The following is an 18,396-nucleotide window of genomic DNA, read 5'->3' on the forward strand; positions in this document are numbered from 1 at the left end:
CTTGGAACTGTAGCTGTAATTCAAATTGTGATTGGAATAGTACTCTTTCTAACATAACTAACTTAAATGTTTAGTAATAAAAAACATATTATTTGAACAAGTAGCAGAATGGGTAGATTTACACTGGATTTGTATTTTCTGTATTATCAATTGTTACAAAACCATTTTCACCCAGGAGCTCTGCACCGTATCAGGAGAATGAAGTCAGCACATTGTCCGAATGTTTACTTTCTCGGCACATAACATGAGCAATGCTCTGTTCAGGTAAGGCTAGAGTGCTGCGTGGATAGAGCATGCAGGAGGGAGCACGTGAGCACACAGTAGCTTGTTGTAATTCTCTGCACGGTTACTCGCTGTAACCTTACCTGGACACAAATGTACATCACACGGACAAGGGAGACTGCAGATTTAACAGTATGACAATACGGTTATTAGATAAGAAAACTGAATTAAATGCCCTGTGCTGCTATTTATATTCTAAACTTTGTTGGCAAGTGTGTGAGGCCAATCAGCAGGGAGATGTGTATAAACTCAGCCATATTAAAAAGCCAGTGCACAGAATGAATGAGCTAGTCATTTGCCAGCACAGTAAAACATTTTGTCACATCAGTTATGTTTTGGCAGATCATTCTCAACTAAAGCTGATGTAAGTGCATATTTATCGCCTTACATTCGTGTGGATATGCTACATATATTGGCAGATGCAATAATATCCTGAGGTAACAGGAAAAAAAAACAAGGTGATGACGAACATGCGGCTCATCAGTGCAGTCGAGTAAATCTCCGGGGAGCTTGTTTACAGTCTTAGAGCTTATTTTTGTAGAATTTCATATTCTGTTAGGTCACTCCTTCAGAGGAGAAACTTGTCATTGTTATCAATGAGAAACCTGATTCTGAAATAAATGATATGCTGGAGCTTCACAGCTCTACCTCTGCTTGATATGCGTCCTATTCAGCTGTGGTTAGAGTGCAACGCTGCTAAAAGTAACCTCCCTCAAAAAACGTCACTGTCAACACCGAGCTACGCACATATCAATCTTCATACGTTTCATCTGGAGCCGGCCTCTGAGAAATCCATACTGTAGTTTTATTGACAGGAACAACTGTGTACTCTCCAAAGCAGGGTCAGAGTAAGATAAATGCCTGGAGAGAGAGGGGATGAGGGGGAGGATGAGAGGAAAAACCGAAAAGAGAAAACGCCTGAATGCCTGGGAACGAGACAGGCGGCAGGCGAGGAAGTTATTTTTACTCCGAAGCACATCAAACGGTGACCGCTGAGATGAGTGACGTTGTGTAGGTCGAGAGAGGACGCGCGGCATTACGTCTAATCTTCCTTGCAACTCACGCTGCTGTGTTGCCGAGTAAAGTTAGAGAGGAGGTCAGCGGCGTCACCCTGAACAACAAGCCCCTCCCTCCCCCAAACCCTCTGGTTGACAGAGAAAACACAAACTCCCAAACATTTGACCAATACACGCAAACTGCCTTTTGACATTTGTTCAAAATAACCCTTTATGGGGTTACGGGGGCTGAGTCAGATTGACTTGGCTTAGTCAAATACCCATGAGGGATATGTCTGTTTGTCTGCATTGATGTTTTGGGGTTTTTTCGCACAAACACCTGATGGACAGGTCAGACATGCTCACTGGACCGTGCACAGCTAACAGTCAACCTTGGGCAACAGTGGGGCGGCTGCAGTTTGGGTTTAACCTTGAAAAGCCTCAGGGAAGGCGCTATTTGTTCAAAGTTAAACATGGAAGGGAGTAAATGGTTTTTATTTTTGTGAGTGATTCCCCTTTGGGTGAGCAGATAACAAGAGGTTATTGTCATTTTTGGGCTTGCTAGAATTGCCCTTAAACTTAAGCCTGAGAAGTAAAGGTAATTTTAGAGATTTCTCCATGTGACTGAGTTTGAAGGTGTTGAAAAAATTCATACATTTTAAGAAGAGTTTTAAACAATGACCCGAGTCTGCTTGTTGCCAGTTATTATACTCCCTGACAGTGAAAGCTGGTAGAACCCACGTAAACACACACACACGCGGACTGGCACAGATGAGTGCGCATAGCTGTCCAGCCATTTGACTGGCTGTCACCAAGTTTAAAGTAGCCAATGAAGCACGCACGAAATACCTGTCACATCCTGCGGATGAGAACTACATTGAGTGACATCCTGAGCAGGATAAGAAAAGTACATGTAGGCCAGAGCATGCAGGGCTACCCTGTGCAACAAAGTAGGGGTACATGGTCACGGATACCAGTATGGAAAACCCACAATAGCAGTCATCAGTTAGAGCCCGTTAGCATGCAAGCCTGAATGCACATGCCATTAGCCTTTTGGTCACACTGTGAGCACCAAGATTTGCAACACCTCATACAATATTTTATCTGACACGTATAATAAATGTTACAGCTACAGTGTGTGCATGCAGCATGTGTGTGGGATAACCTGCCCAGATAACAAGCTGCACTGTAGCTGGAACTTGTAACGGCTGTCACCGCAGTCTCCGCAACTGGGTTAACGTTCGGGTTTGTGTCTGGGCACGGGGAGACGCACATGACTCACAACACAGGAAGGAAACCTGATAGCAAACCATTCAGCATTTTTATATTTTATGCATTCTGTATTTACATGTTTGTTTTCTCGACAGGAAGGAATAAACAAGTTAGTCAGCTGATGACTAAATCATGACAGATGCATTAATGATACACCACTGGTCCTCAGTGTTCACGCATTGACATTCACAGATAGGGCAGTTATGTGTGTGTGTACGAGTGTGTGTGTGTTGCGTAACATGTTTCTCAAGCGAGACCTCTTTAATTGCCACAGTATAGACTCCGTGCATACAGGCGGGAGAGCAACAGTGTTTATGCTTCTTGTAAAGCAGATGTGGGGGTTGAAATCAATGGGAGGATGGTGTTTGTTGGGTAAGGAGGAGAAAGGAGGGGTGGAATAGAGGGTGAAGTGGAGAGGAGGAGACTTGGAGAGCTGGATGCAGTGGTGTAGAGGACAGGCGGGTGAATGAATTGGTGTCATCTTAGCTAGTAGAAGCCGTGGCTTCCCATCTGCTGCCATCATTAACAGTAAGAGCGTCCCTAATTTAAGCTAATTGCTGACATCGAGGAAGTAAACAAAGCGCGTTCAGTTTGGAGATGAGCTGAAGACAAGGAGGGTGAAAAGAAACATTTTCAGGAGGCTGTGAAATGGTTCCAGACTGCACTTGAAATCTTGTCAAGTACAGTCTTGAAAGAGGTGCTGAAACAGAGCTTAAATGGCTATGCTAAACAGGGCTACATCATTTTTTTCAAATAAGCAACAAGGATGATAAATTCATTTTCTTGCATTACCTAAGTGCGTTGTTTAGAGCTGCACTAATGAATATTTATATAATGTATACAATATATTATGAACGGTCCATTTATAATACAAAATATTGTTGCCTGTAATGACTATCTATCTTGCCTCCCTGCAATTTTTTCCTTAGCTTAATGTATCATTTTAGCATCTTTCAACTCAGTGTTCAGAGACCATAGTGTTGGGTAACATTTATAGTATATTCCAGTTACCTACTCTGTATAAATATATTAAATGTTTTCCACATTAATTTAAAATATGCCAAAATGACTGTATGAATACAAGTTATTGTTTATCTGCCATTTGAAAGAGCTATGAAACTATGAAATAATACTGTTTTTTGAAAAACATTTTTGTCATTCCATGAGCTAGCTGAAAGTGAACAAAAAAGGCTAACAAATATGAAATTGCAAAGATATGTTAGTATTTTTTTTATATAATGTTTATCTGTGCAGACAGTACAAAAAATCTGATAAGGCAATATATGTTTAGAAACTTCCTTTACTTTAGCCAACATGGCTTAAGTAAAGCATGGTTTCAGTATCCTTTGCTAATGTTAGTTGTATTGTATTTTGTAGTATGTTAATTTCTCAGGGACCATGTACAAGAACTGCTTCTTGTAATCTTCTACAAGAAGACATGCCTTGTACTACATTTAACTATTAGCTGATTTTAATCCTACTAGCTAATTTTCTTCCTACTTGCTAATCGTACTAGTAAGTTACTGTAGTTAGCGATGCAAAATTACTCTCTTTTTTTTCTGAGTGATTTGTATTTTACTTTAATGCAACCTGCATTCTGTCAAAATGCTTCAGCTTTATTTATAGAAATATGGTAGAGTAAAACATCTGGGTATCTCACTTCCGACAAATGCTTGCACCACAGTAACTACTGCTATCACTTTACCGGTGTCCATAGGTCAGTTTTCTATTCAGCAGCTTATGTAATCTCAGTTCTAAGCTGTACAGGTAGCATCTTTGAATGCTTTTTCTTTTCTTCATTTTTTTTGTTTGTTTTCTTGCACAAACAACTGACACAGTGCACAGTCAATAGAGAAACTTAAAATGTGTCTGTAACTGTAAAATCCAAAGGAATACTCTTATTGGCCACTTTATTAGCTATCCCTGTTATATTGCTCGCTAATGCAAATATCTAATCTACTAATCATATATTAGCAATTCAATGCATTTAGGTAGGTAGGTGGACACTGTATAGACCACCTGTTGGAGCATCAGATTGTGGAAGAAAGGTGATTTAAGAGGCTTTGAACTTGTTTGTTTGCTGTTTTGTTGGTGCTGGCACTTTCTAATGCAACCATCTCTAGGATTTACAGAAAATCCCAAAATGATGAGACAAAAAAATCTAGTGAGCAGCAGTTCTCTGGGTTAAGCTTTTCTGGGTTAAGGCAGCAGTTACTCAAAAAACCAGTTGTTACAACCGAGGTATGTACATCACACAACATGTTGAACCCTGAACCAGATGGGCTGCAAGCAGCAGAGGACTACACCAGTTTTTGTGTTAAGTAGATTGACTGACAGAATGTATAACATTATATAACATTTTTTTATATTCTTTAAATCCATGAAAAAGCGTTGTAAAATTGAAACTTCAAGTGTTTCACATTGAAAATCCAGATTCTTAAAGGGTTCTGAAGTAGCCCAATCACTGTCTAATGTCAATAACAGTAAAAATGTTTCAAGCCAAATAACTGAGGCTGAAAACAGTGATTTGAAATGGCTTTGCTATGCTTGCAGATCAGAGCTTTTATTGAGAACAAAGCTGTACTGTACAGGGTGGGCCATTTATATGGATACACCGTAATAAAATGGGAATGGTTGGTGATGTTAAAGTCCTGTTTGTGGCACATTAGTATATGTGAGGGGCAAACTCCTCAAGATGGGTGGTGATCATGGTGGCCATTTAGAAGTCGGCCATCTTGGATACAACTTTTGTTTTTTCAATAGGAAGAAGGCCATGTGACACATCAAACTTATTGGTAATGTCACAAGAAAAACAATGGTGTGCTTGGTTTCAATGTAACTTTATTCTTTCATGAGTTATTTACAAGTTTCTCTTTGTTCACAGCCACTGACATGTCGAAGAGGTTAACACGTGAGGACGTCAGGTGCGGATCGAAATTGTGTTGATATCTGGTGAACGCAGTAACCGGGTTATTGCAGCAGATTTCCATGCAAGACACCCTACGAGACCACCGATCTCCCATGCTACAGTTAGCAAACTGCTTGTTAAGTTTCGTGAAACTGGCTCAGTTTTGGATTTGTCAAAATGTGGACGCAAGAAAACTGTCACTAATGAAGAAACATCAGTGGCTGTCCTAGCTTCATTCAGCAAGAGCCCACAGCGTAGCACTTGCCGCATGTCACTGGAGAGTGGCATTAGTCGAACATCCCTTCGGCGGGTATTAGCTATTCACAAATGGCACCCTTACAAACTCCAGCTACTGCAGCATCTCAACGAGGATGACCCAGATCGGCGCACAGCATTTGCAGAATGGGCAAAACAAAAATTGGAACAGGACCCTCAGTTCACGCAGAAGATTTTGTTCAGTGATGAGGCAAACTTTTATGTGAATGGTGAAGTTAACAAACAAAACCACCGCTATTGGTCTGACACTAATCCACATTGGATGGATCCCTCCAAGACTGTTGGAACAACAAAAGTGATGGTTTGGTGTGGTATATGGGGTACAAAGATAGTGGGTCCATTCTTCATCAATGGAAACCTCAAGGTTGCTGGATATTTGAAATTGCTACATGATGATGTGTTTCCCTCTTTATGCACTTAAGCTGGCACGTTCCCTGAGTTTTTCCAGCAAGACGGTGCACCACCACATTGTGGGTGCCAGGTCCGAGCATTCCTAGATGAACAGTTTCCTGGAAAGTGGATTGGTCGTCGTGGGCCAGTTGAATGGCCCCCAAGGTCTCCCGATCTGACCCCCTTAGACTTTTATCTTTGGGGTCATCTGAAGACAATTGTCTATGGTGTGAAGATACGAGATGTGCAGCACCTGAAACTACGGATACTTGATGCCTGTGCTGGCATTTCTCCTGCGGTGTTGCTATTAGTGTGTCAAGAGAGGGAGAAGAGGGTTGCATTGACAATCCAACACAATGGGCAGCACATTGAACACATTTTATAAGTGGTCAGAAACTTGTAAATAACTCATGAAAGAATAAAGTTACGTTGAAACCAAGCACACCATTGCTTTTCTTGTGACATTACCAATACGTTTGATGTGTCACATGGCCCTCTTCCTATTGAAAAAACAAAAGTTGTATCCAAGATGGCCGACTTCTAAATGGCCACCATGGTCACCACCCATCATGAGGAGTTTGTCCCCTCACATATACTAATGTGCCACAAACAGGACTTTAATACCACCAACCATTCCCAAGTTATTACGGTGTTATTATGGTAAATGGCCCACCCTGTACAATGAGTCAGCTTGTCAAAAAGCTCTCTTAACCTTTACTTTTTAATTACTGTTATTTTGTTTTAAAAAAGCGTCCTTGGTTTGGTTGTACACTTCAGTTGGTTTTCTAAGCACATCGACCAGCTTGTGAGTGGTTTTGTGTAACCTGAGGCACTAAAAGAGAGCCTGAACTCACCGTAGTGGTTTTAACTCGGCCTCCGGGCTGCGTACAAGTCCAGCCAGATCTATTGACTAACAGGTCGCAACCCTCGTCCTCCAAACATGGCACCATCTCACACCATTGCTTTTTCCGAACAATACCAGCTGCGGAGGAGACACAGAGAGAAAAAGAGTGATTAGGAGAGTGACCTGGGGGGGTTGGGGGGTGAAATAAACAGATGAAGAGAAATGATAGGGAGAAGTCAATGCAAAGATGTAACGATTAAGACAGAAGAAGAGCGGGTCGGGGAATGACAGATGGAGGAAGACAGATACGGGCAAAGTTATAACAGGATTGAAAAATGATGGAAAAGCAGAGATGTGAAAAAAATGTAGAAATATAAATGGAAAAAAGAAGGAGCAATGTGGTGGTGGTGGGGTGAGAGATGAGATGTGGAGGTAGATGAAGAGCAATGAAGTAAAGGGACAATTGAGAGGTATGAACGCAGACGATGACAGTGAGAGATGAGGGAAAGATGGGGAGAATCAGACAGATGGAGTGAAATGGAGAGAGCTGTGATCAGTCAGGTAAATAAAATCAAACATCTCAAATGATATTTAGGAGGCTTTACAGCCATCTTGCCTTCAGCAACATTTCAACCAGGATGATATATTTTGTTAGCACGCCACCTAAATTTTTACCACAAGGGATTTAAAAAACAAAATAAAAACAATTCATATGTTAAATACAGTTGGAACAATCTGGGACATTCAGTGCACATTTTGTCATAGCTGTATGACAAATGTTTTTCCAGCACTGCTCTGCTTTATTGAAGTTTCAGACTCCAGTTAGTTAGTTTCTACTCGTCTCTCAAAAGCAATAGGATTCAGCCCATTACATAGAGGCTGAACACGTACTAGGCTTCACTGACAGACTGAGACACAGTGACAAGACTGATAAATGTATTGACAACTGAAGCAGGCTTCTGTCAATTCAAAGAGAGTGTTGTTGGAGGTGCAATGTATTCTTTCACCTGCACTTACGCTGGCATAGGTTCCCAGTCATCCCTGTCTTTAGTGCTTGAGTTGAAGGCAAATAGCATCTTATTTTAATTCTACTTTTTCTAGTGAATATTGGAGATTTTTTGTTTGTTTTGGACATTCTTAATATATTTTGTGTCCCAAAAAGGGGCAGTACTGCTGCTCACTGCTTTGAGCAGGTCCTTGTTGCATTGCAGGCATTGTGTGTTACACTGTCACACTATTTGGCTATCTATCCACAGTAATGTGAAAAGAAATGTTGTGTTTTTTTGCTTGGAAAATACAAGACAAACACAGAGTTTGTTCAATTCTAATAGTCAACACTCAGTGTGACCACCTGTTTTTCAGTTTTATTGTCTTTTCCTTTAAATAGTCTTCAGAATATTTCTCCAGGCTTCTTAAAAGACATTCAAAGCTCTTCTTTGGATGTTGGCTACCTTTTGTTCTGTTCTCTGTCAAGATGATCCCACAATGCTTCAACAATGTTGAAATCCTGGCTCTAGGAAGACCAATCAATGATTGACTATTTAAATTTGTGTTTTATTATCCAGGCTGAAATGCAGCCCCAAACATGACGGCACCTCCACCGTGTTTTGCAGATGATTGTAGACACTCACTGGTGTTACTCTCTTGAGCTCCTCCGTACATACTGATGAAGGTATGTGGATTTATCACTCTATAAGACCTGTTTCCAACAATTTTCAGATCAGTCCTTGTATAATTTTGCATATTTTAGATTTTTCATGAATGGCTGCTTGGCAGCCACCTTACACTGAGGTCATTTCTTATGAGGCTGACAAGCTGAAGGGCCAGATGTGTCTCTCAGATCCTGTGTCAGGTCTTTGCTGGATATTTTTTCCCTTTTCTTAAGGACATGGCTTTCAGGTCCAGTTCATCTGCTGTAGATAGTACTATATCACTTTTGTCCTCCACTTGTTCAGTTTCCTCAGATTTCTTTTATTAAGGGCACATTGCACACCATAGTGAGTTATGCCAAGTTTTGGAATCACCTTGTTGGAGCTAAAATATTATTATTATGCCTGTCAAACTGTGTTATCATCGGTATCATTTTCTGTAGATTTAAATAAAGAAATCAGAAACAAATTATGTGATTTTGCCACAGACTGGTTGTAACAAAGTATCTAAAGATACAATTTGGAATTGGTTCTTTGCTCAGTTTTTCTGTTATGTATGGATGCGTCTCTTTTTTGTGCTTGAATAGGTCAGTTTTATGTAGCTTAAAGATTAAAAATACATTCCTCTGAAAATGTTCAAAAAAGCAGATAATGTCCAAAGAAAAAGTTTAGAAAGCTGGAGAAGTGTTGCTCAAAACCACTTTAAGATATTGCACGACAGTCTGACTCACTGGAAGGAAAACATAATGAAATGGGTGGCTAGAGATATTTGCGCAGTACTTTTAAAATTCGGATTAAATGGTTTTTCATCACAAAAGAACCCCGTAATTGTATTTATCCTGACGTACAAACACGGCCATCCAATAGGTAATTTTAATATCTGCAGTTTTCAATTGTAAATAAGCTTCCGTTCAGGGGTTCAGCCTATTTCTTACTGAGTTTTCGACTGTAAGTCATCCATCATATAGCCCCACTAAGTTATCAGGAGTCTTTATTGTCTTCAGCTGCAGCAGAAGTTTGTGAGTTATAGAAAATCAGACAAGATATATGCAGCTAGCTGCTTTCTGTGACAGGCCATGCTGCAGAATGAATCATCAATAAGCATCATCAAAGGATCACAAATTTACATTAAACTCGTGGCTTTGGAAAAGAGCCTCTATGATAACATATTAGCACCAGATTGCATAATAGCAGCCCGGATGAATTTACTGAATATTAAATGAGTAAATGAATGAATATTTCATTTTCATGTCTGGCATTTACATGTCCCATCCCTTACTAATGTGTTATTCAGACACGTTACCTAACAACAAACCAAACATGACATGTTAACCACCATCGTGCAACATCGGAATCACCCAGACATGCACATAAATGTAAACAAATGTAAACATAAACAAAAGGCTACCACAGATAACGCTCTAGGAGATATTTCATTATGGAAATCCAACAAATATACATGCACATAAACACAGGCCCCTAAACCTAAAGCATAATACATGTGACATCTGCATGTACTCGTGACAACCATTTCAACCATTTGTGTGTGTGTGTGTGTGTGTGTGTGTGTGTGTGTGTGTGTGTGTGTGTATATATATATATATATATATATATATATATATATATATATATTAGGGGTGCAACGATATTCGTATCGATATTGAACCGTTCGATACAGTGCTTTCAGTTCGGTACGCATATGTATCGAACAATACAACATTTGTAATTTATTTTATCAACTTTCCTTCTGACGATGCTGTCTGTGTTGAGCGCTCAGTGAATCTGCGTTCGACTACTCCGCCTAGGCTGCACTGTCGAGCGCAGATCCACTGAGCGCTCAACACAGACAGCATAGTCAGGAGGAAGAGCGCAGGGCAAGCTAGCGAGACAGAAGTTAAGCTCTCCTTGCAAGATGGACCTCCCCCACCCTCATTCAGATCTGGCGTTTGGAATTATTTTGGTTTTCATGTGACGTATGACCCTGAAGGTAAGCGAGTCATGGACTAAAGTAAAACAGTATGTTGGATGTGCCATGCAATGCTTAATTACATTGGTGTGAACTAGTGTGTTAGCGCAGTTAGCTCGTTAACGTGTTGGCCGTCTAGCCCCATGCACGGGGCGATCGGCGGTAGCTCGTTAACGGAGATTTGCCGTGTTGTGGCGTTAAGGTCATTTCAACGAGATTAACCTGAAAGCACTAGTGGGAACACAACGAATATGACTGCACATTTACGCCGACATCATCCTAGTGCAAAGACAAAAACAACAAGCATGCTACTAACTTTAGCCGAGTCATTTAGACAGCTGTTAGCACATGATTCTCCTTATGCTGCTGAGAATATAGCCCAGAAGAAGCGGATAGTATAGCTTTTATTTTGGAAAGAGACATTTCTCTGTAATAAACTCTCTTTTCCAAAGATGAGTGATTCCTCAATCAGATACAGGGCTCGCAATATCGCTAGCCCGACGTCCTGGGGCTAGCGATCTTTCCAGTCGGGCTACAAAAATCTCTCTGCCCTGCCCGTCGGGCTATTGTAGGAAAAATATATGTCAATGCTTTTGCATTCTTTCAGAAATGTAGCTGGGTAATTATGTCATTGGCATTGGTGAGCCACTGTCAATATGTGACATATTGAAATCGCGTTTGAATTTGCGCTTGTTTTTTTGCTTTCACTTTGCAATGACAGCACTGATCTGTGAGTGATGATAATTTGTGCACCAATTCCTCTGACATCGTCTTATTAATCGTTAGCTTACTATGCAAACATGACAAGTGAAATCTCCCGCAGCAAGCTTAAACATGTGAGAGGTTGATCGCGCAGAGAATCGCTGAGCTTATGTGAGTCCGTGTGTAAAAGTAGCAGTATATATATTTTAGTTCTGCTGAGCCAAATAAGACAGGTCGGGGTGAAGAAGTGACAGCCAAAGAAAAGCTTACCACAAAACGGAGAAGTTATGACAAATGAGACTATAAGGCAAAAAGAAAGTGCAGCTTTATGGTTTCATGGACAAAAGAATTTCTGTGGCTGCAATATGACGAGCTAAATAACCAGGGGTGCACATAAGTGGTCCGCAGGTGCGCATTCGCTGTCAAAATAAAAAACGCGCACAAGGGTTAGGGTTAAATTTAAAAACTGTACTTTTGAGTTAAAATATATATTTATAATTTTAATAAATGACAAATTAAAAAGGCATGAACATTTTTTTGTATCGAAAATATTTGGAAACCGAATTTCCCAGAGGAACCCACCCGAGGGATTACCGTAATAAAGTCTTATCTTATCTTATCTTATCTTCAAATTTCATCCATCTACACAACATCGTCGGAAGCATGTTTCCTTTCCTGTGTTTTAGAAAGATATTAAGAAAGTGGAAAAACGCAGTCAAAATGACATCAAATTGAAGCTGCATTCCCAATCGCAACTCCAATCAGGAACATGAACTTTTTAAACAACATTTGTCATAAACTGTGATGTAAAGGACAATTTGAAATCTGTTTAACTCAAAACGTGAAAATATCCAGTGACATTAAACGTGCCCCGTGCTGATTTCCTTATAAACAAACATTATTATTGTAAACAAAAGCTTGACAAGATTTCTCAAAAATAATGGCTGCTGGAGGAAAAATAGATAATAAAAGAAAAAAACAAACAAACTAAGGGTCATTATGTATGTGGTGCAATAGGTTGCTTTTACAAACCCCTTTAAAGATAAGGTGTTTAATCAAGGCCTCGTGGTTTGGCTTGGCTCTCAATCTTTACAACTGAAAAACTGTGTTTGAGAAAAAATATTAAAGGATGAAAACCATGCAACACACATCCACATGAACATGTAAATCAGAGCCACAAAAATGAAAAGGAGATGAACTGAGACAGATAGATGAGAATGGATGAAGACAAAGTAGAGGAAGAGCGTATCTAGATAACATTCTTGACCATTACAGGATATGGGCGAGATAAAGTAAGAAGGATACATTCATACTCATATCAGTATGCATTTATGGATTGAAAATTGTATTCTTTAATGGGTAACAGTGAAACCTAGAATGAATTGTAGTGCAAACATACATCATATTTTTTTCACGGCGTATTCGCTGTCTTATAAAACGGGTGGGAATTGTGCTCGCTTCCGTATCTATAAATTTTCCCGAAGGGCACCTTCAGTAGCTGTAATAACCTCGCATGCAAATCATCGGCAAGCATGCTTCTCGATGTTAATACCTTATCGCCATAAACAATATTTATATAGCAATCAATCTATAGAATATGCATACCTTATCGAGCACTACATTGCCAAATAACGCAAGTACCGTGAACAAGGTGTCAGCTCAGTAAAACGGGAGCTTCAAATTGACATCCGTGTGAAGCATTGTTATTATTGAGTGCGTTTTGCTGACATGCTGCTTCAGGTTGAATTACTTGGCGCTACTGCATTTCGCCTCAAGGCTAGCTGCACCCAAGGAATATAATCTATGTTTAACTTCACTATTTTTACTTCAGGGACAAAGTTTCACAAGGCAAAAGAAAGCAATTTCAAACAGTTCAAAATCTGAAACCTATTAAAAACTGTCAGCATATGTGCATAAGCGCATTGCCCTGTCATTCTGCGGAAGATGCATTTCAAAAGTTATTGTTGCAGTTTGCCTGTTAAACAGTTCACTGGCTATCAATCTCTAGACATCTAGAAGTGCTAAGTATCTGTAAGATCAGTATTGTTGATCCTCCTTAAAGCCTCCCTGCATCCCTGCCCAGTTCAGTAGGCTTTGAAATGAAGTGCTTGTCATATGGTGTCTGAAACCACACTATCCTGATTATTTCTCATGTCACAAGTGGACAGTGGTGACTGACAATGTTGGTCATTTTTGGTTGGTCATAATCTCTGCATCAGGCATAAGCTGAACTTTTCTGTTTTTTCAAACACCATTTCTTAGTTCTTAATTCCATCACTGTTCACATGTACAAATGAGCGAAGAAGCCGGAGTCCCTTTATGTAAAGCTTTTCCAAAGGTTTGTGCTGTTATTCCCACTGGAACAATTACTGAATCTCAGCTTGTCACAAAATAAGCTATAAAAACGGACGTGATTAGAGGAACACTTCTTACAAACTAGTAACTTTGAAGAATTCCCTGGCCTTCACATCTTCTCTAACAAGCTTTTCCTTACAGGTGTTCCTAAGAGATGTAATTTATATCCTTTATGTTTTACATGCACATAGTTCACATGAACTGCAACAGGTGTCGTCTCTCCATTTTGCACATTGATATTATACTATTACTCATATTTTGGGGGCAGCGGTGGCTCAGGTGATAGAGCTGGTCATCAACCAATCGGAAGGTCAGTGGCTTGAATTTTGGCTTTGCCTGCCCGTTTGCCACAGCATCCTTGCGCACAATACTGTACCCTAAGTTGTGTCTGATGCTTTCAGAGTGTCAGTTTATGTGTAAATGTTAGATAAAAGTGTTTAGGTATAGATACAAGATATGAATGTGTGTATAATATTGGTTACCTGAGACTTCCAGTAGAAAGAGCTTTGAGTGCTACTATTGCTGGATATTTCAAAATCTTTTCTTTTAGATCTATTTTGACATGTTTTAAATTTGGTTTTGGCTGTCCGATTCCAAAAGTTTCTTCTTTTTTTCAGCTATTCCTCGATGGACATGCGAAAGTTGGGTTCAAGTTCATATAATATTAAAATGTCCACTCCAGCTTCAGCTTGCTGGCAGATGGGCTCATATAATCTTTCATTTAATGAAAGATTCATTGTTGACTCCGACCTCCCTAGTCCCCGAGGCAGCAAAGCAACCCCAAACCATAGCATTTTTAACTACCATCCTTCACAGTCTCCACAGGCATCCTCAGCTTCTTTCTTCTGTTTTTCTGAAGGCCTGAGAGAGCTCTTTAGATCATGGTAGAGCACAAACTTCAATAGGAAAAAGGGTACAAAATCCTGGATTGTAATAAATCAGACAGGTTCCACCTGTTACTCTGTAAAAGAGCTCAAATATTATGAATGTAATAAATAGATGGGTGTGCTAACTCTGTCCATGTGTTTATTTGGTTTTGTGTAATTATACTGAAGACGCCATCTTTATATGTTGACAGCGTTCCAAAGATAAATGGCGACAAGCTTTTGCCTCAGCTACCTGTTGCCGTGACCCTACAATAGTCTGAATTAGCATCCCAGCCGCTCCTTTTAACAGCTGCATTCTTCAAGTTCAAAGTTCAAGGAAATTCTTGAGTCTAACAAGTATTTTCAACATTTTTCTCAAGAAAACCTCCAAAACAAACATTCTAAATTGCATTGTACTTCCATGCGTGGGCAATAAAAAGTTTTCTATTTCTACCCTAACATGCTCTGTCCGAAATACAAAACATTTGTTTTCCTTTTAATACTACTAACCTAATCTGTTTAAGATTTTTAAATATAGTCTTTTGTGGAATAATGTCCTTGTGTGATGTTTTTGTACTCACAGTTTATGTGTGAGTACAAAAACTTCTGAACTATAAACAGAACTACTCGGCAGCAGTAAGTGTAATGTAGCAGAAATGATGTAAAGCAAGCCTTTGAAGATGCAAAGGGGAAAATTAAAGGACATATTGTAAACAAACTATTCACTTGGGTGAAGCGAAAATCATGTCAGATGTAATAGCTCGAGGCCTGGCAGTGCTCTCAAGAGTTTCTTTTTTCTTCTTCCTTTTGTTATTTAATCCATTACTGTGAATCTGTCTAATGAATGTTGTCATCAAGGTCACTAAACAATTCACAAACAGGTTTTGTTTAACTTCTGAATTACCATCCAGTAGGGTGACCCTCAGCTGATGAAGATGTATCGTGATGTCTGGTAAATATCAGTAATGAGGGAATGAGTGCTGTTATATATGCGCGTGTACAAGTGGTATATTACAAGTGTCATTTTTGACAGCAAGAACTATAAAACAGCTCCATCAGTGATGACAGTCGAGAGATAAGTTATCACACTTGTGTCAGATGAATGATGTTAAGATTTAATAATGAAGCCACAGAGACATTTCAGGTTGACATAACAGATTTCCAGCTGGTTTTGAAGTGTGATTAATGGAGATTTGTCCTATTGACTTTTTAAGTGAAAATAATCACCATTTAACATCCTTTTTGCATTTTTTAAAAATATTACCAGTAGGTCAAAAAGCCAAAAAACTCCACCAAATATCACCGGTTTTCATTAATTACAGTCACTAACGTTTAGCATTATAACTTGCAGGTTCCTGTGATTCGGAATTAAAAATTGTAAAAGCCCTTTTGTATGACTTTGAGCAGCTGGACTTGAACAGTTACGCATAAATGTTTGTAACCCGAACCTCTCTAGATGCTGTGAGATGTATTTGACCTAAACTTCTTCAGCTACATCCTTATTCTTAAGATAAGACAACCTTTGTTAGTACCAGTATCTATCTACACAAAAAATAGCAATAATGCTATCAGTTAACTTTGTCTATAAGTAAATTTATCTCTATTTATGTATTTTGTGTATAAGCGCCATCAAATGGCAAGAAAGTTTTTAACGGTAACTGATACAAAATAATACAAAAAGAAAAAGCAGCTGAACAATTGTTTGCAATGTTATCAGAAGTGCCTCAATGATACATGATCACTATTTTATTTTTAAATGCCAAAGGTATCATTAGTACAGTTACCATGACACCCTAAAATTTGAGATGCACCAGTTCAGTTCCACTGCGATAATGATACCACAGCTTTAGGTATATGTGGACACTGAACACCAGCTTTAATAAGATGCATTCCTCACTGTGAGGAAGACACTGAGAATATTTTTTATGTGCAAAGCAAAATTAGGATTGGCCTAAATCACTGCTTTCCTGACAATCAATGACAACGGGTCTAAAAAAACCATTACCTGTGAAAACCCTGTGTATTCCACCCAGGGTTTTGAGTTTTCTCGTGTTTTTGTCATTTTGTATTATTAATTATGTTTAAGACTTTGTTAGTCTTAAGTTTATTCTATAGTACCTAGGTTGTTCTGTTTAGCTTTTGTTTATTAGATTCCCCTTGTGCCCTCTGCGTGCCTGTGTTTATGTGCTTGTACTGTATGAGTTCTTGTGCCTTGTTTCCCCTCCTTGTGTTTTATTCCGTCATGTTTATCCATGTTTCCCCCGCCCGTCATGTCTGCTCTCTCTCCCTCGTGTTCCCGCTCCCTCTCATCTGCCTCTCCTCCACTCCTCCATCATGATCCTCCATGTCCTGTCTTATTGTGAAGGTCTCGTTTTTTCATGTTCATTCTGTTCAGTTTTGCTTCCCCTCTCTTGTTATGGTTATTCGTGTAAGATGTGCTATCCTTCTGTGTATTTATGTCAGCGTCTTCCTCTGTCCTGTGTCGCAATCTCCCTCATACCCATCTGTGTGTTCTGGTCCTAGTTTAGTCTCTAGTGTTCCCAGTTTAGTTTTCTGATTTTCCTTCTGTCCAGCCATAAAACTGATTTAGAGTTTACTTTTTGCCTGCCTGTCGAGTCTGCATTTGTGTCCAATCCTGCCGGATCCACACACAGATCAGTTATTTAAATTGTTTCACTTCAGCTCATTGTGAAAGTCATTGCTGCATATCGTTGTAATTTATGTTTGTGTTGTTTTCTGTTATCCTTGTCAGTGCACCTCGCCATACTTGCGCCAACATGGAGTGGAGCATATCAAGAGGAACAGTTGGTGTAGCAAGCATGAAAAACCTCCAAACTGATGACTCACTGCTGCTTCCATTGCTGATGTATTGTATAGAGAAGACAGAACATCATAGTCTATATTGACAAAAGAACTGTGCCACCTGCGCATTACACCTACGTGGAAACCTGTGCCATAAAGCTCCAGGCTCTCGGTGTTAGTGCTGATGTTAATGCCAGAGATTTGTTACTCTGTAGTTATTATAATTATTGAGAAGAGCGCTGCCATTCTGTTACTTTATTTTCAATTTTGAGTTTTAAAGAAAAACTATAAAGAAAAACATCCAGCAACCATTTATAATGAGAAATCATAAACCATAAAGTTGGGTGAAAAAACGTTCTTCACATTTGGTCTTGCATGACTAACTAAACTGATCTCCCTTGCATAGTGACCCTGTTACCATTCAACCATATTACTGCTCTGATATGGCGCTGGTGTGAGGGCAGTGGCTTATGTTGAAACTTATTAGATTCAGGGGTGATAAAAACATCCCACACATGAAAAGCGGGCAGGCATGGACAGAAATAAATACACGGACACACATAAAGGTTTCAAGCTATGCACATGTCAGGGAACATATCAGCCTCGGTTTCATCAGCGGAAGATAAGACGTAGAGAGGGGAGAACATTATTAAACCCTCCATAGGACACTTATCTTCCCACCAAATGGTAGATCACACTCATGTCAACAGCCAGCATCTTGCCCTAATAAATTCTGTCTAACGCCAAGCCTGAGATGACAGGAGAAAGATGGGCTTGTGTCTGTGTATGTCAGAGAGAGAGAGAGAGAGAGAGAGAGAGTGGGAGAGAGGGGAAAGAAATACAGCAAGAAAAATGACGAAAAAGAAAGAAGACCTAAAGACACATCCAGTCGGATATAATAAATGTAGTTCAGCATGCTATGGTACTAAGATAACAAGATGGACTAAGATAATTGCAAGCTGTACAGATCAGATATGGTCTGAGGGGGTAGCAGAATCAGCAGAGTGTCAAAGGCTGCTGATGCTGGACACCAGATATGGCTGGGCTGCACTTTACTATTATTTTTTTTTATAAAAGTGGAATTTCCAA

The 18,396-nt window shown here is 39.6% G+C and overlaps 1 protein-coding gene across 4 annotated transcripts in view; it reads right to left on the reverse strand.

Moving 5' to 3' along the window:
* tafa5a (TAFA chemokine like family member 5a) overlaps positions 1-18,396 on the reverse strand; it is a 167,786-nt gene that overhangs the window by 13,417 nt on the left and 135,973 nt on the right. For all 4 annotated transcript variants that reach the window (XM_004553939.3, XM_004553938.3, XM_004553940.5 and 1 more), the window contains exon 3: positions 6,978-7,105. In XM_004553939.3, the coding sequence (XP_004553996.1) occupies positions 6,978-7,105 (128 nt within the window). The remainder of the gene's footprint in view (positions 1-6,977; positions 7,106-18,396) is intronic.

This window comes from Maylandia zebra, linkage group LG17, assembly GCF_041146795.1.
Source record: "Maylandia zebra isolate NMK-2024a linkage group LG17, Mzebra_GT3a, whole genome shotgun sequence".
Classification (NCBI taxonomy): Eukaryota; Metazoa; Chordata; class Actinopteri; order Cichliformes; family Cichlidae; genus Maylandia; species Maylandia zebra.